At 37.7% G+C, this 26,908-nt stretch overlaps 2 protein-coding genes across 2 annotated transcripts in view; one reads left to right on the top strand and one right to left on the bottom strand.

The window, feature by feature from the left end:
• The window catches only part of LOC127445662 (contactin-4-like), a 183,447-nt gene that overhangs the window by 44,673 nt on the left and 111,866 nt on the right, over nt 1-26,908 (top strand). The gene's annotated exons all lie outside the window — the stretch shown is intronic.
• Nucleotides 6,149-7,951, bottom strand: LOC127446405 (uncharacterized). Its single transcript, XM_051707311.1, has 3 exons — nt 7,544-7,951; nt 7,236-7,483; nt 6,149-7,181 (listed from the first exon to the last, which is right to left on the bottom strand). The coding sequence occupies exons 1-3, from the start codon at nt 7,949-7,951 to the stop codon at nt 6,416-6,418; spliced, it is 1,422 nt and encodes a 473-aa protein (XP_051563271.1). The 3' UTR covers nt 6,149-6,415.

Here is a 26,908-nt window from a genome sequence, read left to right as displayed (position 1 = left end):
ACTGGCTCTAACAAGGACAGAAAGAGATGTGGAAGGCCAGATGTACAACTAAACAAGGGGATAAGTACATCATAGTTTCTTGTTTGAGAATTAGATGCCTCACATGTCGTCAGCTGACAGCTTCATTGAATTCTACCTGCTCAACACCAGTTTCATGTACAACAGTAAAGAGAAGACTCAGGGGTGCAGGCCTTATGGGAAGAATTGCAAAGAAAAAGCCACTTTTGAAACAAAAAGAAAAGGTTTGAGTGGGCAAAGAAACACAGACATTGGACAACAGATAATTGGAAATGAGGGTTATGGATCTTAACCCCATTGAGCTTTTGTGGGATCAGCTAGACTGTAAGGTGCGTGAGAAGTGCCTGACAAGACAGCCACATCTATGGCATGTGCTACAGGAGGTGTGAGGTGAAATGTCACCTGAGTATCTGGACAAACTGACAGCTGGAATGCCAAGGATCTGCATAGCTGTCATTGTTGCACGTGGTGGAGTTTTTGATGAGAACTCTTTGAAGTAGTTTAAGAAGTTCTGAACATTTTCTTCAAATTGTAATAGTAATTTTTCACGTTATTAATGTCCTGACTATACATTGTGATCAGTTAAATGCCACTTTGGTGAATAAAATACCAATTTCTTTCCATAAGAGCAAAATCTGTACATTATTCTAAAATTTTGGCTGCCATTGAGCATATGAGAAAGACATGAACAATGTTAGTTCCATGTTTTTGAAGAGGGTAAAACATTAGTAAACCCCATCTTGGAATTTCACAGCTTCAGATCTTGCTCTCTTGAGTGTACTTTGAGAAGGAGGGTGACCTCCCCTCCTTTGTTCCTAGACTGAGAGCTTCGTAATAGGATACCAGATTAAAAGTTATAATGGTTACTCCATTAACTTAGAGCATGGTGACGTTTGATTATCTGTTATTGTAGATGATATAGTCAGACTAAGCCTGGTGTATAAATTTATATTGTACGTTTGGTCCCACATGCATAGATAGTCAGCAGTTCAGAAGGTCATACTGAGTCTGCCCTGTGTCACTGTCCCGTGGGGTGCAGGGCCTCCTGGACCAATGGCCCTTTTGCTATCTCCTGACCAACCATTTGGCACACATTAATTATCTCAAATCAGCAACCTGAAAGGAGCTTTATTCTCTCAACAGGGGACTCCCTGAGGGGAGAACGATCTTCCTCACAGTTCTTTTGTTCAGTGAAAGGGTCACAGGATGCAGCTGGGAGACTTTTGGCACCAAATGTATAAATTCATAGTTTTATGTTTTGGAAAGGCCCTAAGTTCATTCTTCCAGAAGGTTTGCTTATTGCTTTGTGTATTCTTTGGAATGTTTTGCTGCATGGTATACTTAAAGTCCTACAATATATATATATATAGATATATATATATATATATATATATATATATATATATATATATATATATATATATATATATATATATACAGTTGTATTCAGAAGTTTACATACATTTAGGTTATTAAAATTAATTTTTGAATCACTCCACAGATTTCATATTAACAATCTATAGTTTTGGCAAGTCGTTTAGGACATCTACTTTGTGCATGAAATGAGTAATTTTTCCAACAATTGTTTACAGACAGATTGTTTAACTTTTAATTGACAATATCACAATTCTAGTGGGTCAGAAAATGATGTCAAGCCTTAAGGCAGTTATCCAATTAGCTTCTGATAGGCTAATTGGCTAATTGGAGTCAATTGAAGGTGTACCTGTGGATGTATTTTAAGGCCTACCTTCAAACTCTGTGCATCTTTGCTTGACATCATGGGAAAATCAAAAGAAATCAGCCAAGACCTCAGAAAAAAAATAAAATAAATAAATAAAAAAAAATTGTGGACTTTCAGAAGTCTCGATCATCATTGGTAGCAATTTCTAAACACCTGAAGGTACCATGTTCATTTGTACAAACAATAGTAAGCAAGTATAAACACCATGGGACCACACAGCCATCATACTGCTCAGGAAGAAGACACATTTTGTCTCCAAAAGATTAGCGTAGTTTGGTGCAAAAAGTGCAAATCAGTCCCAGAACAACAGCAAAGCACCTTGTGATGATGCTGGAGGAAACCGGTAGACAAGTATCTATATCCACAGTAAAATGAGTCCTATATCAACATAACATGAAAGGCTGCTCAGCAAGGTAGGATCCACTGTTCCAAAACTGCGATAAAAAACCCAGACTACAGTTTGCTAGTGCACATGGGGATAAAGATCTTGGAGAAATGTCCTCTGGTCTGATGAAACAAAACTTTAGCTGTTTGTCCATAATGGCCATCGTTATGTTTGAAGGAAAAAGGGTGAGGCTTGCAAGCCGAAGAACACCATCCCAACCGTGAAGCATGGGGGTGGCAGCATCATGTTGTGGGGGTGCTTTGCTGCAGGAGGGACTGGTTCTCTTCACAAATGATTTGCCAAAACTATAGTTTGCTAATATTAAATCTGTGGAGTGGTTATAAAATGATTTTTAATGACATCAACCTAAGTTTATGTAAACTTCTGACTTCAACTAATATATATATATATATATATATTAATGTAGAAGAATTACTATAAAAATTAGAGTGCAGCCCTCAAGGCTACAGGGATCCAGCTATGCGGCCCCTGAACTTTTCAAAGTTGAGTAGCCCTTGGTTAAGGGGTTATGGTTAAGGTTTGAAAAAAATATGCAGTTAAATGAATGTTGACTTGAAGGGGCGCTAGGCTTCAAGCATGCAAAAAAAGGTCAAAATGATTTTTGTGGAAATCAACATTATGACACAAATGCTGTTGATTGAGCTTCATTTGTATTAGCCCCAGAATATCTCTTTAAAGAACTGCTCATTTAGAAGATAATCTGAAGCTTCAATATCAAATTTATCATTTTTATTTTGTCATCTGGCCAGCTTTTTGGAGTTATCCTTCAGTATTTTCAGTGCCATCTAACATAGTTGTCAGGTGGCTTTCGAACAAGGACTCAACTGACATAACTTTGAGTGGAGGGATGCCTCGCCCCTCATAAACTGTGGTTGACAGAGCAAGGATCTAGAAATAGCATCCTCTCCAATAATCACCATCTCCTGTTGGAGAGACCGTAGCTAGTTTCCATGAGGACACTGTCTCATTCACCTAGAGATAACATTTGAGTGACGTTCGCTTTAACAGGAGCCAGAGCATCTTTTCTTTTGACAGCTCAGATAAACCCCAAGTCATGGCAGAACCAACCATCCACCAGCCTTTATCTCGCCCAGTCTTGCTGTGTATTCTGGAATATATTTTAAAACCTGGCTTTACATTTGATAGATTTAAATGAGCATGACATTCACAGACCAGCTAAATCTCTGCTAGCCTTCTTCATGCTTATCTTCCAATGGCCAGATAAACCCACACTTGTGATATTTTTTTTGTTTTTGTTTTTGTTTTTTTGTAATGCATAAAAACCTAATTCATGTGGTAAGGGTCCTGCCTTAGCAGAGTTCCCTTTCCATTTAATAATATGTATTGTCTAATTTTTGTCAAACAAATGCATCTCATTGTTTGCGCGAATATGAGTTTGGATACGTTACCATTAGCTTCCATGTCTAGCATGCGCCATCAAGGTGATAAGTGCTCCCTATTAGGGAGATAACTCTGACTAATCATACTGAATTGCTTTCATTATGGTGACTGAATTTGATTCATATATAAAGAAGACAGTCTTAACATGTTTTCTTAAATGCATTCTATTCCACTTAAACAAATAGTTCATTCAAAAATGAAAATTATCTAATCATGTGCATTCCAAACCGTATGACTTTTTTCTTCCATGGAGAAATTTTAAAGGATGTTATGGTTGCTCTTGTCCATGCAAATACTATGTGTTACATACATATTGGAGCTTAAGCATAAAAAATGCTGCAAAATCACCATGAACAAGTCAGGTCTTTTAAAGAAATGGTTGATCCAGTTCACAAAACCAGTATGGATGATTAGTTGACGAATCAGAAATCGCTGTTTCTTTTATGCGTCAAAGAGAGCAAGGACAGATGTCAAGATTTTCAGTGACTAACATGTTAAATTTCTGGCTTTTTCTCACCCAAAGGTATCAAATCAATTTAGAAGACTTGGAAAATATAGCACACATCACATGAAACACTTTTATGATACTTTAATAGTGCTTTGCATCAGTTTTGAAGCTTGGAAGCTCCAGTTCCCATTCATTGTAATTGTATGAAAATGAGTGATCAGTACATTTTTCAAAACTTCTCTTTTTGTGTTCTATGGAAGAAAGAAATTAATATGAGTTTGAAATGACATGAGTGTGATTAAATTATGACAGAATTGTCATTATTAGGTGAATTGTACCTTTAATGATATTGCTAATGTAACCAGTCCTGTTTGACCCACTCCGAGTGGGATTTGAACCACAGTCTCGGGCATTGGAGGCAGACACACTAATGAGCTATCATGTACCAGCTGGCTACTGTTACACTCACCCCCCTAAACCTCACTGCCATCCTGGTCACAGCACCACAGCTCAAACACAGCAATGCCTCAGAGCCATTCAGTCAAAGTGTTACACTTTTAGGGGAAATCAACCTACAAATGGCTTACGTATAGTTGACTCTGCATATTAAGCTGGGATACGAGATATCATTTTACATCAGCTTGAAAGTATTAGTACACAAGTGGATTTGGGTCGAGAGGCAAGAATGGGCATGAGAGTGTAGCAAATTAGCTTAACAGGGAATTATTTATAACCAATTATAACTGGTTATTATTAATAATAAATATTTAGATTAGATCTTAGAATTAACTGTAGCAGAATCGATATTACAATTACTTGATCTGTCCGTCCAGCGAGCAGACAATATAATTATTTATCAATTCTTGGAAGATTACTTTCCTGGCCAAGGAACAATAGCCTTCCTACTTATACAGTGCTAGCAGTAGTTTAGCATGTAGCAAGGAGCAACATTCAGTGACTTTGAATTGTGAGCGGAACACAGAGACAATCAATTGTGAATATAAGGGATTTAATAAATGAAACTATAACTAACATACAAACAAACTAAGCAAAACATACATATATAGAATGAAGGAATGTAAGGAAAAGAGAGAGAGAGAGAGAGAGAGAGAGAGAGCAAAGAATGGCAGTATTTCAAGGGTTTTAAAACTCTCAGTTAACCACAACCTAAATGAGAATCATCAGAGGCACAATACACCTTAAAAGGGGTTCAAACTTAAACGCGCATCTAATCAGTTGTAAATGGTTACTTGCATTGGTTTGTTGCTGAATAAGAGTCTTGATGCGGTAGACGAGGTTCTCGATGATTTCTTTAGGAGTGAGTTGAAGAAGTCCACAGGAAATCCACAAAGTTACTTGAAGGTAAACACTGCCAGAAGGTTAAACTCAAGAGAGAGTTTTGGAGTGGGTTGGTCTCAAGAAGAAGAAGTTTTGAGCGATGATTTCTTTGCGCTCTGATAGTTTTGATAGTTCATTGCCGCACCCATTTTGTGGGTGGAGTGGCCAATCAGAGGCATGCATTTTGAGCGGGAGAAACATCCTTTGTCTCCGTTTATGGCCCATTCGCATTTTATTGCTGATCTGGACCGCTAGTGCAGCTTTTAATTCAAAACATAGTAAGAATTGTTCGATGCATTTCACGATCACATGGTGTACATTATTGTGTGAGAAATAAAGGGAAGATCGTTTTGATACCAAGAAGGTAACCTCCAGACGATATTAAAGCAGAGATACACTCATACACTTGAATATAGGCATTTAACGTCTAACTAATACAAGTAAAGGGTTTTAACCAAGTTAATATAATAGGGGAATATACATACAACACATGCACATAGCAGATACATTTATAACTGCTTACTATGGCCTAAATAGAGAAAATGTCTTTAGGTGTGTGTGTGACGTGTATTGGAATTACTGGAGACAGACAACTGCTCTGGTGCCTGGCACGGGGGTGGGGGGAGTCACCTCCCTTTCTGTGGAATGTGTTTGAAGCTTGATGGAGACACTTCAGAGGAGACCTGTTTTAGCATCCTTTTGATAGTGATAAAGACCATCTGCAATTTAGCACCCATATAAATGTAAACGTGGAGACCAGGTCAGTAATTTATATGCAAATGTCAAAAGGCTAAAAGGTTTTTTTTTCAAACAAAGTTTTTTTCAAACAAAGTGTAATTAGCCATCACTGATCTTACACAGACGTTACAGACTCCCCCTTTTTGTCTGAAGATGCTCTGAATTGAGACATCATCAGAAAACAGTGGATCATGATGGTTAAATGGCAGGTGGGTGGTGAAGGCCGGATGGCAGGTGGATCCTGATGGTTAGATGGCAGGTGGATCATGAAGGTTAAAAGGCAGCAGTGCACCTGTTCATGGACCTTTGCACCCCGTTGACTCTGTTAAACAGGACAAAGGCAAGGCTGAGTGTCAGGGTGTACCCAATTGCTGTGGCGAGGCTCGGCGCCCTCTAGGGCAAGTTCTGAACTCTGATTAGTGACAGGATAGATTGTGGGGGGTTTTCCCATCTTTTCAGAAGCAGTTCTTTGTTTGGCATAGGCCTTATGGCTTAAGTCTCGCAGCTGTTGGGTGGACATAGTCCGTGGGCAAGCCAGAACCCCCAAATGGTGACTCACTGTTGGGTGCAGGTTCCGGAGGAACAGAGTTTTGAAATTGAATTCTTCTTCCATTCCTGGCTCATGCCGTGCTCCGAAGTATGCTTGTCTGAGCCTGTTGTAGAAAGTCTGCGTGGTTTCCTGTCTGCCCTGTTTAAGGTCCATGGCCATAATCAGCCCTTGCTCTGATTCTGGGTCAGAGAATTCTTTAATCAAAGCCTGCTGCAGTTGCTGGTAATCCACTTTGACTGTTTCTGGCTGTCGGTCTAGAAAGCTCCGGACTTCACGGCTGGCGGTGATTCTGAGCAGGTACAGCCTGTCTCGTGTGGTAACATTGGCAACAGTTTGCAAGTGAAAATCAATGTCTTTTAAATAGTCGTGCACATCGTGGCCTCCTGCAGGGCTTGGAGTGAAAGTGGGAATGTTTCTAGCCAGCTTATCCAATTCTTTAGGTGACACACCGTGACTGGAAAACAGCCTTTGGAAAGGCTCCCACCCCCTTTCTGCTGCTGGGGGTTCTGGGATGCTGGCAGGTGATGTCTTGAGCAGTGAGCTCTCTTGTCTAGGAGGTATCAGTCTACTGGTTAGGGGAAATTCTGTGGTGTGCATTTCCCTTTCAGAGTCACTTTGCAGTCTATATGAATGTTTAAGCTCTCGGTGAACTGTGTCAAGTTCTTCTTTCAAATAGTCTCTTTGTTGGGCCAGGGCACTGACTTCAGCCCGGGCACTTTGCAGGTGGCCCTCACGGGCCTTGGCCCTGGCTTCTCTTTCTTTAAGTTCAGTCTCTGCTCTCCTCAGGAGAGCCTCAGCTTGCTGGAGTTTTTTACTCAGCTCCTCTCTGGTGTCCTTTTCCTGCTGCTCTCGTCATGCTGTATCTACACGGAGATCAGTCAGGGCGTTCTGGAGTCTCTCTACTTCCTCCTGCAGCTCTGGGTCCTTTTCGTCCGCTGTCCTGTGCTGGTGCTGAGTCTCCGAGGTTAGCTGGTCCAGTTGACTCTGAGCGCGCATCCAGTTTCTCTGAGCTTCCTCAGCCTGGAGCTTCAGCGCTGCTGCTTCCTGTTCCTGGCGGGAGATGCTTGCTTCACTCAGCTTTGCCTGGCCGAGGAGGTTATGGGCCAGTGACCCGACGATCTTGGCCAGCTCTTTGTGGCTGTAGTCCTGTGTCAGATCGTGGGCCATCAAGGTGCTCAGGTTGTCGTCGAGCTGTTCCCGGCTCATGTTCTGCAGGTCCCCGGCGGCTTCAGGAATAAGGGTGCTAGTCAGGGCACTCAGCCAGGTCTCTAGTCGATCCCAGTGGGCATCAGGGCTGGATGATCGAGACATGTTGTCTCACTGGTGAAGAGAGAGAGGGAGAGAGAGAGAGGGAGAGAGGGGGAGGGACAGCACACAGGCCAATGCAAGTTCTTATAGCGTTAGCAGGCTACAATTATAGTGATTTTTATGTTCTATGCTCGGTCTGTTTGATGGATACAAACAGTTAACGGAGGGTAGACTTGGCACCTGTTATCTCAGCCGTGAATGGCAAGGTGAGTCTAATTGTTGTGGGGCACCGGAAAGGATCTAACAAAAGATTGTTGACGGCGTGATCATCTAAAGACTTTGGCAGCTTGGGTCGTCAATCTATTACTCGGCTTTCTCTGATGATTCTCAAAGGTTAGGTCTCTTAAAGGTTGAGGAAAAACCTGATTTTGGGGTTTCACTAGTTGGAAGGGTCAGTATTCTATGGGTTAGGCTTAGTGATGGATCGAGGTGATCCAGTCGGGATCCCGTGGCAGCTCACTGTGATCCGCCGTGGGGGCCACCGTCGCTTCACCAACTAATCACTAGAGGGAGTGTTACCTATAGGTGCACACAAATGGCTAGAATACAGAGATTAATTTTACATTTAAATTCAAACACTGTTTGAACTAAATTTAAAAGTGGGTGGCTAAGGCAAGAGAGAAAGAGGCCTGTATAATACAGAATGATAACAAAAAAAAACAAAAAAAAATTAAAAAACAAATTAAAAATAAAAAAAAAAATTACAAAAATAAAAAACATTTTTTTTTTTAAATAAAAAAATTTTTAAATAAAAAAATAAAATTTAAAAATTAAAATAAGAAAATAAAAGGAGAAGAATAAAAGTTATGATAATAAAATAAATTAAAACAAACCAAGGAAGAATTGGAATAAGTTTTTCAAATGCAATGACAGGGCTAACCAAGGAAAACCAACCTACTGAGAATGGCCACAAGGTGGTGTGGGTGAGCCACCCAAGGTTCAGAGGAAAACAAAAGGGTAGAGATGAAATTTGAGAAGTGCTAGACACTTAACTAAACTGCCCTCTAGTGTTAATCAAAGGTACTGTGATTAAATCTGAGCACGTCTAGTGTGATTGCTCTCGCTCTAGCGGCTGATTTACTGCAACGATCACAAGTACAATGCAATTTGATCCGAACCGAATTTTAGTTTGTGCAAATTAACTGCACAAAGGTGTGTGGCAGGGTTTCTTCGCTGCCTGTTACACAATAACAATTATAACAACAGGATTTCTTCGCTGTTATTACACAAGTTATCAATTATGAACGAACAGGATTTCTTCGCTGCTGTTACACAAATTATCAGTTATAACAGGATTTCTTCGCTGTTATTACACAAATTATCAATTATGAACGACAGGATTTCTTCGCTGTTGTTACACAAATTGTCACTTGATCAAGGTTTTAAAACTCTCATTTACATACCAAGTAGATATGATTAGATTTGAATTAGGCACCCATTCGTACGTTAATGGTTAACCCGAGAGAGTCACGATCATCTAGTTGAATGAAATTTGCAACACAAATAACTTCAGTCTAGCGATACAATCACCTAAGGCCTTTAAAAGATGATAAGAGGAGCATCGCTCAAATCCATCTTTATCGCAATGAAGGAAGTTTTCTTCGTTCCAACAGGCGATTTTGATAATATTAAAATGTACTGTAAAGAGGTTTCTTCGTCTTTACAGAACGATTTTAATATTATGAACTGCAGTTTACTTTTACAATTACAATTAACAGTGACTAAATGTTAGACAAATAGAGGCTGTTAAAAATACAGTACTGGAGGTGGCTTTAACCATCCAATCAAAAGAGTGAGTCCGCGTTGCGGCTTGTCTCACTCTGAGCGCGCATAATACAAAAACACAAATAAATTGATACTGAGTTCTCTCACACACAAAGCTTGAATGTGCCCGCATTCTCCACCATTAATATATGTAGCAAATTAGCTTAAAAGGGAATTATTTATAACCAATTATAACTGGTTATAATTAATAATAAATATTTAGATTAGATCTTAGAATTAACTGTAGCAGAATCGATATTACAATTACTTGATCTGTCCGTCCAGCGAGCAGACAATATAATTATTTATCAATTCTTGGAAGATTACTTTCCTGGCCAAGGAACAATAGCCTTCCTACTTATACAGTGCTAGCAGTAGTTTAGCATGTAGCAAGGAGCAACATTCAGTGACTTTGAATTGTGAGCGGAACACAGAGACAATCAATTGTGAATATAAGGGATTTAATAAATGAAACTATAACTAACATACAAACAAACTAAGCAAAACATACATATATAGAATGAAGGAATGTAAGGAAGAGAGAGAGAGAGAGAGAGAGCAAAGAATGGCAGTATTTCAAGGGTTTTAAAACTCTCAGTTAACCACAACCTAAATGAGAATCATCAGAGGCACAATACACCTTAAAAGGGGTTCAAACTTAAACGCGCATCTAATCAGTTGTAAATGGTTACTTGCATTGGTTTGTTGCTGAATAAGAGTCTTGATGCGGTAGACGAGGTTCTCGATGATTTCTTTAGGAGTGAGTTGAAGAAGTCCACAGGAAATCCACAAAGTTACTTGAAGGTAAACACTGCCAGAAGGTTAAACTCAAGAGAGAGTTTTGGAGTGGGTTGGTCTCAAGAAGAAGAAGTTTTGAGCGATGATTTCTTTGCGCTCTGGAGTTTTGATAGTTCATTGCCGCACCCATTTTGTGGGTGGAGTGGCCAATCAGAGGCATGCATTTTGAGCGGGAGAAACATCCTTTGTCTCCGTTTATGGCCCATTCGCATTTTATTGCTGATCCGGACCGCTAGTGCAGCTTTTAATTCAAAACATAGTAAGAATTGTTCGATGCATTTCACGATCACATGGTGTACATTATTGTGTGAGAAATAAAGGGAAGATCGTTTTGATACCAAGAAGGTAACCTCCAGACGATATTAAAGCAGAGATACACTCATACACTTGAATATAGGCATTTAACGTCTAACTAATACAAGTAAAGGGTTTTAACCAAGTTAATATAATAGGGGAATATACATACAACACATGCACATAGCAGATACATTTATAACTGCTTACTATGGCCTAAATAGAGAAAATGTCTTTAGGTGTGTGTGTGACGTGTATTGGAATTACTGGAGACAGACAACTGCTCTGGTGCCTGGCACGGGGGTGGGGGGAGTCACCTCCCTTTCTGTGGAATGTGTTTGAAGCTTGATGGAGACACTTCAGAGGAGACCTGTTTTAGCATCCTTTTGATAGTGATAAAGACCATCTGCAATTTAGCACCCATATAAATGTAAACGTGGAGACCAGGTCAGTAATTTATATGCAAATGTCAAAAGGCTAAAAGGTTTTTTTTTCAAACAAAGTGTAATTAGCCATCACTGATCTTACACAGACGTTACAAGAGTCTCAGAAATACAGCAATGATCAGTCTTAAATACACAATAGTTTTCTGACTTTTGACAACTTTTTCAACTTTAAAATATTTACATTTCAATTTTGTGATTTGGATCGCAGTTGTTCACATTTTTAGCATTAATGACATCAAACTTGCATGGCACAGGGCGGGCAAAGAGTGGCATTTTTTAACTGAACACAAACACAAATTATATATTTTGCTCTGGCAGAGCTGTTATGCTTCTCGCCAAAAGCTATCTGATGTCTTTGAATAGTCTTGGAATATACCACACAAGTTTGTTACTTTTATGATATACTGAGAAAAAAAAAAAAAAAAAAAAAATGCTGTTTGATTTTACAAAAAATTTAATAAATAAATAAAGTGGTCGCACAATTTTTTATTTATTTACAGTATTTACATTATATATACTGTATGTATATATAGCTATAGCAGCTCGATATATATAGATATATATATATATATAAACATGATATCCAGTCTGTCATCACCTGCAATTTTTTGCATGGGCAACAGAGACAAAGAAAGGAGGTGAATGAAATATATCATAAGCCTAAGAAGAACTTTAGCAAACTAAAAAAGAACATCAGCCAACTAAAACAAGAAAAGTAAAGTGGTGTATTTTGATTGCAGCCAAGCACTCAGTGATCTCAGAAAGTCCATAGACGCTCTTGTTTAGCATGCTCAGGTTGCCCTGTATCTGCTCCGGATTGATAGATGTGATTGCTCGTATGGGCTGAGAGCTTGGAGTTCTCCTGATCCAGGCTCTTGATATTTATAGTCTGATGTTGTACTGCAGAATGATTGAATATACTGAGGCTGCAAATTATAAAGCTCTCATAGCTGCCAAGCACACAAACAAGAGCAGAGTTCATGCACTGAACCAAAGAATGGGGTCAGGTTGCTCTCATGGGGGAGTGAAAAAAGTCAATATCAGGGGCACTTTCCTTTCCTCTGGGTTTTATAATATAATAAAGACACGTAGGGTTTGTGTTTTCCCTTGTTGAATGCCCTGAAGCACTCGAATCCTTAAAGATTTGGTTGTGATTAAAATTCGGAACCAAAATGACAGGCATGTTTGAAGAAATATACTGTATCTGGAAAGAGAAATACAAAGTTTGCATTTTCAAAGTTAGACTTTTCATTTTACAACTAGTTTGCATTCTGTTGCAGATTTTATGATCATCGCACCATGTTTATTCTCATACTCTATATTCTTAAGGTATCTGTTAAACAATGTTGATAAGGTTAGGCAAGGAGAGGCATAGCATTTCTGCTCTTAACATCAAAAGATAAATCCTTGATCTTATTGTTTTTTTAGGTGCAAAAATACTATGCAAATGAAATGGTATTCACTTTTTGGAATCCAGTATTGGCTTGGAAGCCTAACAATCTACTATTTGAATGAAGCAGTTCTCCAACCATTTCTTTCTATGTAGTCTTTCCTTTTTGTACTCTTGATGTCTCTCTATCTCAAACACACACGGATGCCGTTTCAAACTTTATTTCAATGCTGAATTCTTCAGAGAGAGAAAATGTGTTGAAGTTTTAGGGATTGTGCAGTCTTGGTTGGAATCTAGAGATGGCTCAGTACCAATAAAATACTGAGCAAAGCCCACTTAAAAAGAGACCTAAATAAACAAGGTATTAAGTGCATGCTTAAATCAAAATTGATATCTTTTCAAAAGAAAATATTACGTTTACATTTTCTGAAAAAAACAATTTTTTTACATTTTTTAGTGGTGCTCACCCATACAAAACTCACTGCCACGATGCTAGGGTGTTGTGATGGTTGCCAGAGTGTTGCTTTTTGGTTGCTACAGTAAGCTGTTCTGAGTTTTTTTTTTAAAACACATTGCTATGCAGTTGCTAGCATGTTCTAGGTGGTTGATTACTGGCCCAAATCAAAATAGCCCACCCCTTGTCTTCATAATATTATGGTGCCAGGGTGTTCTATGTGGTTGCCCACATGATTTAAATTAATTTAAACCGACTGACCTAAGTTCAGGAGACGGTGTTGTCAGTAGAGGGATAAACATTCGACGCACGAGTAATGTGACAAAACAACATTGCGCCAACCACAGCTGAGTTTTTCTTTGGGAGAAACATCAATACAACTGTGAAGCTAAGTGCATTCAATCCAAACTTCCTATCAAAAGTTCAGTGTCAGACTGCAGATGATGTTTGGACCACTCAACATGTTTGGCAGACATGGGACAATGGTAATCAGTACATAGATTCAGAATTTATAATGTATAATTTTATTTTAACATGGTTGGCAGTGATTGGATGATGCTGGCTATTACTTTGAGTCAGAATTATTTATGCTAATGTCTGATATAATGTCTGTAACATCTCAAAAACTTGAATAACCAACACTCCTGGAAACATAATAAAAATCTGACTTTCTATAGCTTGGTATTATTTAAAACTCACAATTTAGTCCTGTTGTCCACATATGTTGCCATCAATTTTTAGGAAAACTATTTGCTCTAAAATTATTATTATTATTATTATTATTAATAATATTTTTATAATTTTTTATTATTATTATTTTTATTTATTTATTATTTTGCATATTTATTCGGAGCAACTAGTTACAAATCAAATAGAGAAATGGAAAAAAAAATAAATAAAAAGGGGGTGGGGGGGGAATTGGGTCAAGAGATTAAAGGAAAAGTTAACCTAAAAAATGAAATTCTGTCATTCACATTACATTACATTACATTTACACATTTAGCAAGCGACTTTGGACGTTGTTTACTCTAACTTACCCGGCATTACTTACTCCTAAGTCATACGATTATATTATTGAGAAAACCGAAATGTTAGTTATTTTACAGTGAAAATCTCAACTTCTGCCATAGCTCATGTATTTGCAATATGACGTAAAAGTCTCATGGACTACTTTCATGATACATTTGGTTCCTTTTTTAAACTTTTATAAAGCGAGGCACTATCAACTGCAATTTTATGAAAATCAGCGAATGGGACATCCTATAAATCATACGGGTTTGGGATATCATAAGGGTGAGTAAACGATGATAGAATTTTCCTTTTTGGGTGAACAATCCCTTTTAATGAAAGTTAATTGCAATACTTTATTCCCAAAACTGATTGCAACAACTTTTTGCCATCATAGCCACTTTAACAAATGCTTAATCCTGTCAGTTTTCTAACTCTTAAAAATCTGTCATCTGAGAAAAAACTGCAAGTACCACAGTCCTAAGCTTTGACAAGATCACCACAACTCTAACAGCTAATTGCTTGTCCAATCATGCTTATATTACACAGTCACCACCCAACAACCACATGCAAAATTCTTTCACTCTAATTGTCATTTTCCACAAGCACATGGAGGACTACCAGCCAGCAGTCAAGGGAGCGTGCGTTCAGCATTTGCTGCATGGGTGACTGCTTGTTGAGCGTGCTTCAGACAGAGCGAGGCATGCGTGCATGAATGGCATTCCTTTAACCAGAAGTGTTTAGCGTGTGTTCAGCTTCCTGCTCTGTTCCATCCCAGCTTTATCTGTCAGAAAACTAATTGGCCTTTGCACAAGAGCCACGATAGCGCTGGTGAATCTGTCAGGCCACAGGAAGTTATGATAATTGTTACAGCTGCATTTCTTTGTCCATACGGTGGTTTTGGTGTGCTGTTGTAATGAATAAAATATGAATCGAGTGTCAATCTTTCATTTTCATTTGATATACTCGTCTTTACAGTACATATTAAGATGGGAGCTTCTCATTCAGTGCTTCATGTTGATAATGCACTAGTTTTGTGACATTTTGAGCAACTTTATGTAAATTAAAATGGGTGCACGATGTACAATTTTCCCATCTGTGACAAATTTTTGAATCGTAAAATATTTCATTTATCATAGGGCAATATCGTCAGTCTTTAATTGCTTAGTGTGGCATGTTCACTGATGGACGATTAATTGCCTTTGCGATTAATCTAATGACACGTCGTCCTCACTAATACATTTTTTGTTTAAAAAAAGCATTGATTTAGCTACTTTTATGCCTTTCATTCACACTAGAACGATTTTTCCATCCACAGAAAATGGAGACTTCGAAAACACTCTTCATAAGTCACATATTTGATCATACAGTATATGGAACATTTATTTAAAAATACTACAAAACTGTCAATTTTCATATATGTAACAAATATTTTCCCAAATACTAGTGGAATTTGAATGTGTACATATATGCTCAAATATATGAATTTTGTGTGTGTGTGTGTGTGTGTGTGTGTGTGTGTGTGTGTGTGTGTTTATATATGGCCATATATCACATTTCTGTATGGGTTGGCTCATATACAATCTGACAAGGAACATTTTTAAAGGACAGAAAATAATCCAAGTGTACACTTGGCTTTAGCCATAAATGTCTGCCAGACACCATTTGCATAATGAGCAGATCAGTAAATATTGATTATGTTTCTGAATATAATAAACCATATCCAACCTATGCTGTTATTTTTGCACTTATTTGGCAATTTGTTCCCCCACACTTTTTTGGGGATAGCCAGAGAGTTTGATAACATTCTTACCACGGTTTAAAATTGTATCTCGTTAGAATTGGATCTCTTATTACTTTAATCCTAAGGATTTCTGTAGCCATATTGAAACAGTGCTCCCCAGCTGCAGATAATGGAAGTGAGAGCAAAGCTGATGCATTGTAGAGACCCGTATCAGTCCCTGACTCTGTTAGAATTGCTGTATCTTAAGAAAGCTCTGCTTGCTCATTGGGCCTACAGGGTATTTACTGTGTTTACAACCCTATCACTGGATTTCACAGGTCACCAGCAAAATGCATTAATACAACATAAGCAGGGCATTGTATAGCGGAGCCAATATACTGTATATATATACACTACCGGTCAAAAGTTTTGAAACACACTCATTCTTTATTATATATTTTTTTATCTTCACATTTTAGAATAATAGTAAAGTCATCAAAACTATGGAATAACATAAATGGAACTATGGGAATTATGTTGTGACTAAACAAAATCCAAAATAAATCAAAACTGTGTTATATTTTAGCATCTTCAAAGTAGTCACCCTTTGCCTAGTATTTGCAGACATGTACTCTTGACATTTTCTCAACCAGCTTCTTGAGGTATCACCCTGGGATGCTTTTTAAACAGTATTGAAGGAGTTCCCATCTATGTTGGGCACTTATTGGCTGCTTTTCTTTATTATTTGGTCCAAGTCATCCATTTCAAAAAAAGTTTTTTTATTTTTTTTATTACATTTTAGTTTTATAATGAATTAAATTAATATGGTGGCACAATTATATTTTTGTCTACAAAACTAATTTCAAACATTTAAGCATATGCCTTCAGATCAAAAGATTTTTAAGATCATGAGAAACATTTCAGTCAAGTGTTTCAAAACTTTCGACCGGTAGTATATATATATATAGATGTAGACCTGATTTGTCACTTAACAGAATTAACAGTACTGGTTTAAAGGGATAATTAAACCAAAAATGAAAATGATTGTCTCATTATTTACCCTTAAGTTGTTCCAAACCCATATGACTTTATTTTTTTGTGGAACACAAATAGGGATGTTAGGCAGAATGTTAGGGACTAACAGTCTCAGTCACTGTTCACTTTCATTGCATCTTTTTTTCAAAACTCAAAACTCAAAAAAAAAAAAAAATCAGATCAATAATCAAGTCCTTTTTTTTATTTTATATTTTTTTACTATAAATCACCACTTTCACATTCTTCTTCTTTTTTTTTTTTGTTTTTTTTTTTGCAATTTGCATTCTTCAGCATATCGCCACCAACTGGTCGAGGCTGGTCAAAGGTAGTGATTTATAGTTCAAAAAGCACTTAAATATCTGTTTCTCACCCACACCTATCATATAGCTTCAGAAGATATGGATTAAACCACTGGAGTTTATGGATTACTTTTATGCTGGCTTTATGTGAGTTTTGGAGATTTAAATTTCTAGCCACCATTCACTTGCATTGTATAAACCTACAGAGCTGAGATATTCTTCTAAAAATCATTACTTGTGTTAAGCAGAAGAAAGAAAGTCATACACATCTGGGATGGCATGAAGGTGAGTAAATGATGAGGGAATTTTTATTTTTGGTTGAACTATCCCTTTAAGGTTGCAACAGGGAATATTTATTTTTAACTGGTCAAATATACTTGCCTTAGACAAGCTTTTTTAGATATCTCCCATTTCTACACTTCACATTATTTAATTTTAAAAATTACATATCAATTAAAAAAATAAAATTAAACACATTTAATTTTGTTTTAATTTAAAGCACACTACATGCTGTGCTGCCTCCTATATTTGCACCAACAATATTAATCTTTCACGTATACTTAAAGTGATAGTTCACCCAAAAACAAAAATGTTGTAATCATTTACTCACCCTCACGTTATTCCAAACCCATATGACTGTTTTTTTAGTTTTTCGTGGAACACGTAATTGTTTTTTATTTTTTATTTTTTAATAATATTGACGCTGTTCTTTCCTACATACATTGAAAGTGAGCTGAGATTATGGTGACTGAGATTGTTAGTCACTAACATTCTGCCTAACATCTTTTGCGTTTCATGGAAGAGCGGGTCATATGGGTTTGGAACAACATGGGGGTGAGTAAATAATGACAACATTTTATTTTCATATTTGAAATTAAAATTCTGTCATCATCTACTAATCCTCATGTCATTTGATTTTCCTTAAAATGAAACATGGATAGTAACTTGCAAGTCCAAGCTCCAAAAAGGACAAAAAAGAACAGTAAAAGCAGTCCAACGATTGTTCCTCACAAAGCTATTGTATAGCTTTAGAAGACTTGGAATATATTAATACTACTTTGACTATACTACTTTTATTCTTTGCTGCTTCTTTGTCCTTTTGGAGCTCGCCAGTCCTAAATACAATTTATTTTTGTTGAATGAAAAAGAGTAACTTGGACAGTCTGCCAAATAATTCCTTTTGTGTTCCACAGAAAAAGAAAAATCTCAGGTTTGGAATGGCATGATGACAGAATACATTTTTTTTTTCATCGACTTATCCCTTTAACAAAGAAAGAAAGAAACTAATAGTGTTCCTCTTTTGTGGGAGTCAGATAGTTGTAATTGAACCCTATTTTTATGTTATTATAAGCTGCAGGCTCATTGTTATTGGCCTGCTGTGTCTTCCTGCTCTCCACACTCCACACTTTAGCTGCCGTGTACTGTTCTGCTGTGATCATTCCTGGTTTGTGCAGGGTTGATAAGGGGCACTGAGGTCCATTACATTTTGTCACACGCAGCACACATCATGTTCACCAGCCTCCACTCTAATCCTCTGCATGCAAATCTCCGGCCATGCGGGTCTCCAGGCAACAGGGACGACTTCTCGACAGAGAGTGATCCATAAGTTTAGTTGGTACTCTATAGCCGAGGAGACCTTATAGGAAACTATACCCACCTAAACACAAGTCAAGTTTCCCTTAACTCTTATTAAAGGTAAATTTAAAGGTGAAGTGTGTGATTTTTATTTTTCAGTGTTAATACATTCTCCTGTCACAGCTTAATATGCAAAGACATCTATATGCAGGGGTGTAAAGTAATTTAGTAAAAATACTTAAGTATTATACTTACATTTGCAAAGAAAGAATTGTACTTTTTACTCCTTACGATTTTATTTAAACTTGAAAAGTACTCACTACATTTTTGCAGATCATTTTCTTTCATCTTACTGGACTGAAGAGGTCAGTCATTTCAAATGTGAGTGTCGCACTGCGGCTGTGTGAAGTTCTGACCATCTGGAGAGGTGGAATTTCGGATCTGATTTTAGTTTCAGATACATTTAAATATTTGTGCGATTAAACCGTATGTGACCGCCTTACTTATTGTGAGCACGAAGTGAAAAATATTGATGGGTTTTGTCCTAAACTTTATTCTAAACACCCGCTACTTCTACAGATTGGACAGTTATGAAGTCAAAAATGATCATTCACATTGCAAATATATATATAAAAACAAAAGGATTTTGTAATTAAATGTGTAAATGTAATTTATTTCTACACTTTCCTTCATATTTAAATCATATCTATGAATTTCTACTCCCTATTTGCTGAATTATTATTGTTGTTATTGTTGTTAGGCAACAATTATTATTATAATACTAATTATAATAATAACTATAAAGCCAGCAATGATAATGATAATAAAAAATAATGGAATCTGAGTGAATATTAATTATGGAATTAGCTGAAGTCATCCATCTGCTCAACAGCAAGGTTTGGTAGCAAATCTCAGAAAACAATTCACAAAACCAATAACATTATTAACTTTCTTCAAAGCTTATTTTGATTTTTTTTTTATCTTTCTCTATGTCTCAAGGGGTCTGGGTGCTCTGACATCGCAATTTGTGAGTGCTTTCTCCCATGCAACGAACATTGCGTGACTGTGACAACATTTCTGCAAAATAAAATTAAGTGGTTCATTACCTTGTCTTCCAGTTCCAAAGTGAAATGTCTACTGTGTGGTGGTAAAAGTAAGTGAAATGTTCTCCCAAACAGACAAGGTTTTTAAAGTTAATGTCAGGACTCGTACCATGGCCTTTTGTATTGCATATGCAACACTCTATCAGTTTAGCTACCATGCAATCTTATCACACTTGAACAAGCTTGTAAATGTAGTTTGATATGTAATGCAAATGTTAAAATGAATCTTGTGCTATAGTAAAAGTGTTTATATGTCATAAAATAGCATTGTGTGAGGAACAGAGCAAAACGTAAGTGTTTATAAACTGATAATCTGCCGTTTGAGTGACAGGAAAAAAATAGTTGTTTTAGCACCTCTAGTGTTAATTTTACCAGGAAATTGCGGTGTTACATACAACAGGCCACATAAAAATCATTTTGAAAAATGTAGTAATTGTAGCATGATTGTTTGACGAGGTTGTGAATGCCACTGGGGGAGAAATATGACAGTCGTCACAGACAGTAAAAAGGCAACTTAACAAACCAATCGAATTGAACAACTTCCTCACACAATCTCCTCTCTTGATTTTTATTCTAGCTAAGAAAAAATTTACTTTTTTACTTTTTTAATACTTAAGTACAATTGAATGTGAATACTTTTTTTACTTTCACTCAAGTATGTTTTGGCTAGATACTTGGACTTTTAAGTATCCATACTTTCACTTAAGTATAATTTCTGAGTACTTTTTACACGCCTGACTATATGTAATTTGTAGATTGATTCCTCTGAGAAGTGTAAACACTGTAGTGCTGCGGCGCTATCAAAACATTGCTCTGTTTGTTTGAGCATCCTGACAAGCCCAACATAGTGACATTAGCTCAACTAATGACATGAGTTTGGGGCGGGACTCTCTGTTTGCTGACCAGTTGCAGATAGGTAGAGTGTTCTGTTATTTTTATAATTCCATTTGATGATGCTAGTGCACAGAAATTACATACTTCAGCTTTAAAAGATAAACATTAAAATAACATTTACATCCATTTTCTTAACAGCCATACTGAAGCCATGGGCTTGGAATATATGTGTACTGTGCAGGGAATAAATAGATTTGAATTAGATAATATTATATATATATATATATATATATATATATATATATATATATATATATATATATATATAGTCAGACATGTGTGATAAGAGTGCATGTTTTCAGATAATGATCACCTTTGGCTAACTGCAATCAATTGAACTACCATCTGAACGTCCTCAAGGGGAAGAGCGGTATGCTGTGGTGTTGAGCGATGGGCGAAGTGTAAATGAGGCTTGAGACCTAACTCTTCCTGCACTTGGGAAAGACTCCACAATTAAAGTGGAGACTTTCTCTGAGAAATCAGAGTGAGAGGAGAAAGCTGCAATAAAAACCGAGAACTTTGAGACCCAGAGGCATTGGCTGTAGCCAAAGGCCAAGCTGGAGAAAACTTGTATTAAAGACCAGTGAAATTCTTATTGAGCAGGAATTTAGGGCAGGACATATTTTTTTTCCCCCTCTCATTTAGTTTACATCACCATGATTATAGTAAATTAGTATATAGTAAATATAGTGATTATGATCATAGTAAACCATGATTTTCTACTTGATATTGTTAGTCAAAAGTAGTTTGGTAACAGCACTCTTATCAAGTGTTGTGCTCTTGCATGCATACAGAGACATAAGCATTTAATCTGCAAACTTCTGGCCAACAAGCAGTTTGCAGTTTAAAAATCTGACATGAATAATGATACCTTATTTATTTTTTTATTTGTACTTGTTCAGAGAAAGACCCAGACAGTATTTGCTCTTTGAAGAACAATATTTACGTACATCTTTTTGGAAGAATACCTTCAGCGTCTTTGGTTCTGGTTTTGCCTTTACACAACAGTATAATAGCAATAGTCTAGAATGTGTTGGTTGCATTCAGATATTTTGGACCTTACTTAGTCATATCCTTTCTGAAAAGCATGATAAGAAATGTTGTGAAGCTGTATAGTTTTAATTATTGTTATTAGGGGCCATTCAAACCAAATGGTTTCTGTGCTAAAAAAAGCTGGCTGTTGTGCAGTGAATAACACAGAACGCTGGTGTCTCAAGATGCATTTTTAAAAGTTCAAGTTCTTTCAACTTGACACTGCATCTTAAAAATTCTTACTGTAGTTCCTGTGCCTGACTCTGCAAAACACGGCGCAACGTGTTCCGTGTGAACTTCCCCTGACTGTAACACATTGAAAAAATGCTACGCAATGTCAACATGAAACTTCATTGTGGCGGCGGGGGTGTGGTCGATCATTCGTCCGGAGAGAGAGAAAGCGGTAAGGGTACACATCTGAGTGCTATAATTTCTAAAACTTGTTTCTGTTTGCAGTAAGCACTGGGGAGAGCAATAAAAGGAGGGACCATGCCAGAGATGGAGAGACAGAGCCGAGCTTCAGAGCTGTGTTTTTGTTGACAAGAGTGTTCTGCTGAAAAGTGCGTTGTTTGAGTGTACAAATAAATATTACCGTTTTTGAGTTTGAAATTCCCTGTCCTCCGCTTCCTCCTTCTAAGAGTGCAAGAGGTCCTTTACATTCATTTAATGCCCATTTGACTTTTTACTTACCACTTAAATTACTATTTTTAATGTGACATATTTCCATGTGAAACTTGACAGGAAAAATGTTAGACAGGACTTGATTGTATCAATCGGGAATGGATTGGATTGTAAAAAAAAAAAAAAAAGAAGATGAAAAATGTGGCCGTTCCATACCAGAATGGAGTCAGATTGAATCCAAGTTTGTAGCTGACTGCAGAGGACTACTCCTCCCCTTAAAAACTGCCAGCATTCACTTTTGAGGAGGCTTTTTGACTGGGATGGAGGAGGGTTCACCTTCAAGAGCATCTTGACCAATGGGAATGCATTTATTTATGTATTTATTTCAAATCAATTGCAATTTGATACTATTGCCGTAAATAACTGACATTAAATTTCTGTTAACTTTTGGCAAGATTTCTTAAAGGCTGCATTACCTAGCCTAAAATAAGGCCTAATAAACTTTACTCAGACAAAACAAAAAGTATATTTTGTTGTCAAGAATTCTGAGTAGGTGGAGGGTTAATGGTATTTGTTATGTAGTTATTCTTGACCTCACACTCATACTGTGGTAACATACAGAAACGAGAGCAATAATTGTGGTGATCTCAAAACCTTGCTGTGTTTTGATTTGAAGGAGTGCTTCTCCTGTGGTTTGCACCTGACAGGTGATCTGTATTTACTTCTGTACAAGTCATACACTATTTAATTATATTACCTTAAATTCAATCAAAAAGCACTCACACCTGACATTTAATCACTTGTTTCAAATGTTGCTCAGTGGAAACTATTTGGTTAAAATTGATTTTCTCAAGTAGGGAAGACCGATCCGAATAATTCCCCCTCTTAAGCATTTTAGACATGACAATACTGAGAAATGCATGGTAATGGTTATACATTCCTACAGGGTACCAGGTTCCTCAAGGTATTTCAGACTATGTCACAAGTCTTAAAGGGATAGTTCACCCAAAACTGAAAATTCTGTCACCATCTAAATTTTACTTCATGTTGATTCTAACCTGTATGACTTTCTTTATCCCATAGAACTCAAAAGTAGATGTTAGACAGAATATTAGGGACTTATGTATGGAAAAAAAAATGCAATGAAAGTAGATGGTAACTGAAGCAAACATTTGGCCTTGTCTCCTTTTAAAAAGTCATATAGGATTGAAACCACATGAGGGTGAGTAAATTATGACAGAATTTTAATTTTTAGGTGAACTATCCCTTTAAACCTGTTCTAATTAAATCCTCTGGGATGGAAGTTGCTTGAGTTAGCTGTTTAAGGAAGTGTTGTTACATTCGGTCCTCTACATATGCAACTGATAAATATGGATGAGCGCAGAGTGTGTGGTGTGTATTCACAGCCATAGTATTTGCTTAAATGTTTTAAAGCACCCTCACACTCGCAGTGATTTTGACTAGCCGAGCCATTTGCGCAGGCGACAGCTGGTAAATGAGTTGCAGAGCTATTTTATGCATGAGAACAATGTGGGAGTATATTTAATTTGTCTCTACCCTTGACCTTCAATGTTATCTGATTGTTAAACTTTTACTACGAACCCTCTTAACACCTAATCGAGCCACTCTCGACCTTGACACATTGAAACAAGAGCCTTTTGACTGGACTATCAAGAGCTTCTAGCATTGTACTTTTGATACACTGACATGTTAGCTATACTGTAGATTCATATCTGATGGATTTTTATGTTACCATATGTATATTGTTTTGGAGAGTCAACATTATTCGTTGGGTTTCTTTAAGTGTGTAAAAAAAATTTCTGATAAAACATGTTATCCTTTCCAAGCTTGATATGGAAAGACAACTATAAATAAGCCATTAATAGACTGATTTCACCAAAAAGTGTAAATTGTGACTCTGTGGCACTATATACATACATATGTATATTCATATACACATACACACACACAGTTGAAGTCAGAAGTTTACATACACCTTAGCCAAACACATTTAAACTCAGTTTTTCACAATTCCTGACATTTCATTGTAGAAACATTCCTTGTCTTAGGTCAGTTAGGATCACTACTTTATTTAAGAATATGAAATGTCAGAATAAAAATAGAGTTATTTATTTCAGATGTTATATCTTTCATCACATTCCCAGTAGGTCTGAAGATTGCATACACTTTGTTAGTATTTGGTAGCATTGGCTTTAAATTGTTTAACTCCAGACAGAACTGGTGTAACGGAGTCATGTTTGTAGGCATCCTTGCTCGCACAATTTTTCAGTTCTGCCCACAAATTTTCTATCGGACTGAGGTCAGGGCTTTGTGATGGCCACTCCAATACCTTGACTTTGTTGTCCATAAGCCATTTTGCCACAACTTTGAAGGTATGCTTCGGGTCATTGTCCATTTGGAAGATTCATTTGTGACCGAGCTTTAACTTCCTGGCTGATGTCTTGAGATGTTGCTTCAATATATTATAAAATTATAAATTAATTAATTATAATATATCCACATAATTCTCCTTCCCCATGATGCCACCTATTTTGTAAAGTGCACCAGTCCCTCCTGCAGCAAAGCACCCCCACAACATGATACTGACACCCCCATGCTTCACGGTTGGGATGGTGTTCTTTGGCTTGCAAGCCTCACCCTTTTTCCTCCAAACATAACGATGGTCTTTATGGCAAAACAGTCAAATTTGTTTCATCAGACCAGAGGACATTTCTCCAAAAAAGTAATATCTTTATCCCCATGTGCACTTGCAAACTGTAGTCTGGCTTTTTTTAACTTTTTTTTTTTTTTTATGGCAGTTTTGGAGCAGTGGCTTCTTCCATGCTGAGCAGCCTTTCAGATTATGTTGATATAGGACTAGTTTTACTGTGGATATAGATACTTGTCTACCTGTTCCCTCCAGCATGGGATGTTCTGGGATTGATTTGCACTTTTCACACCAAACTACGTTCATCTCTAAGAGACAGAATGCATCTCATTCCTGAGTGGTATGATGGCTGCGAGGTCCCATGGTGTTTATACTTGCGTACTATTGTTTGTACAGATGAACGTGGTACTTTCAGGCATTTGGAAATTGCTCCCAAAGATGAACCAGACATGTGGAGGTCCACAATTTATTTTATTTTTTTTCTGAGGTCTTGGCTGATTTATTTTTATTTTCCCATGATGTCAAGCAAAGAGGCACTGAGTTTGAAGAAAGGCATTAAAATACATCCACAGGTACACCTCCAATTGACTCCAATTAGCCAATTAGCCTATCAGAAGCTAATTGGTTAATTGCCTAAAGGCTTGACATCATTTTCTGGAATTTTCCAAGCTGCTTAGAAGGCACAGTTAACTTAGTGTATTGCAAATTTGTTTGGTGATGCTTGTGGTGGAGAAATCGTCATGGTTACTTGTGTAACCTCCATTCCCTGATGGAGGGAACGAGACGTTGTGTCGATGTAGTGACACTAGGGGTCACTCTTGGGAGCCCGAGGCACCTCTGGTCTTTGATAAAATTTGCATGCCACTCTCCCGGACATACGGGTATAAAAGGAGCTGGTATGCAACCACTCATTCAGGTTTTATGATGAGGAGCCGATATAAGGTCCAGCCATTTCAGCGGGTAGTTCAGCGTTGTGGCAGGAGGGACACAATGTCTCGTTCCCTCCATCAGGGAATGGAGGTTACACAAGTAATCATGATGTTCCCTATCTGTCACTCACTCAACGTTGTGTCGATGTAGTGACACTAGGGGTCCCTATACGAAACGCCACAATTGGCTGAACTGTGTTACGTGAACTGGCGGTGTGTGGTGGGCAGACTACTGTGTGCCTCATTGCCAGCACACCAAGTCGACACGTAACCTCCCCAACATAGTTATGAGTGTCGAACGGCCCTTTGGGGACAAGTCGACTACCCAAAAGATAGAGACAGGCTTAACCCAGTCGTGGCCTCTTTGCCCTTTCTCTTTTTCCACTCCCTAAAAAAGAAGGGGGATTATCCAACTGGGCCACCAGGTCTAGTCGGGGGGTGTCCCTCCCAAGGGGAAGACACCACGGAGACCACACCTCGCCCAAAGAGAGGGGGGATATTTAAGTGGAAGAATACGTTACATGGTCTTTCTGACCATGTGGAGAGTCTTCAAGGTAGATCCTACCCAACAGGGGAGGAGTTACTACAAACATGGAGACTGGGGCAGAGGGGCTTTGCCCTAGGAAGATGCAGTTTGCCAACAGGGAAACGAACTAGTGGAAGATATATATAGCATGGGGTTAGCCTTACAGGGAACTGCCACATACAGAGCACCTACCCCAGAACAGGACTCTTAGTTAGCATGTGTACTGGGCCGGCAGCGAGTCTCTCCGAAAACTCGACTACCACAGGGCTCGGAGTAAGTCAACCAGGGAACAAAGTTTGTGAACACTACTGGGAATTAATGGCGCACGTCTTCAGCTCCAAGGGAGGTGGAAGGCGCTATGTGCAAGTGATACACCTGGCCAGCTATCCCGGGCTTATCCG

This window comes from Myxocyprinus asiaticus, chromosome 9, assembly GCF_019703515.2.
Source record: "Myxocyprinus asiaticus isolate MX2 ecotype Aquarium Trade chromosome 9, UBuf_Myxa_2, whole genome shotgun sequence".
In the NCBI taxonomy this organism is placed as follows: domain Eukaryota; kingdom Metazoa; phylum Chordata; class Actinopteri; order Cypriniformes; family Catostomidae; genus Myxocyprinus; species Myxocyprinus asiaticus.
This window is presented reverse-complemented; position numbering and strand designations above follow the sequence as displayed.

Bases quoted from the DNA above. Each gene is read 5' to 3' on its own strand.
- LOC127446405 (XM_051707311.1), bottom strand. From the start codon at position 7,951: ATGTCTCGATCATCCAGCCCTGATGCCCACTGGGATCGACTAGAGACC. The intron at 7,484-7,543 runs GTAGAGAGACTC...TGACGAGAGCAG, and splicing joins ACCCAGAGCTGCAGGAGGAA to CAGGAAAAGGACACCAGAGA. The intron at 7,182-7,235 runs GCACACCACAGA...TAGACAAGAGAG, and splicing joins AGTGACTCTGAAAGGGAAAT to CTCACTGCTCAAGACATCAC.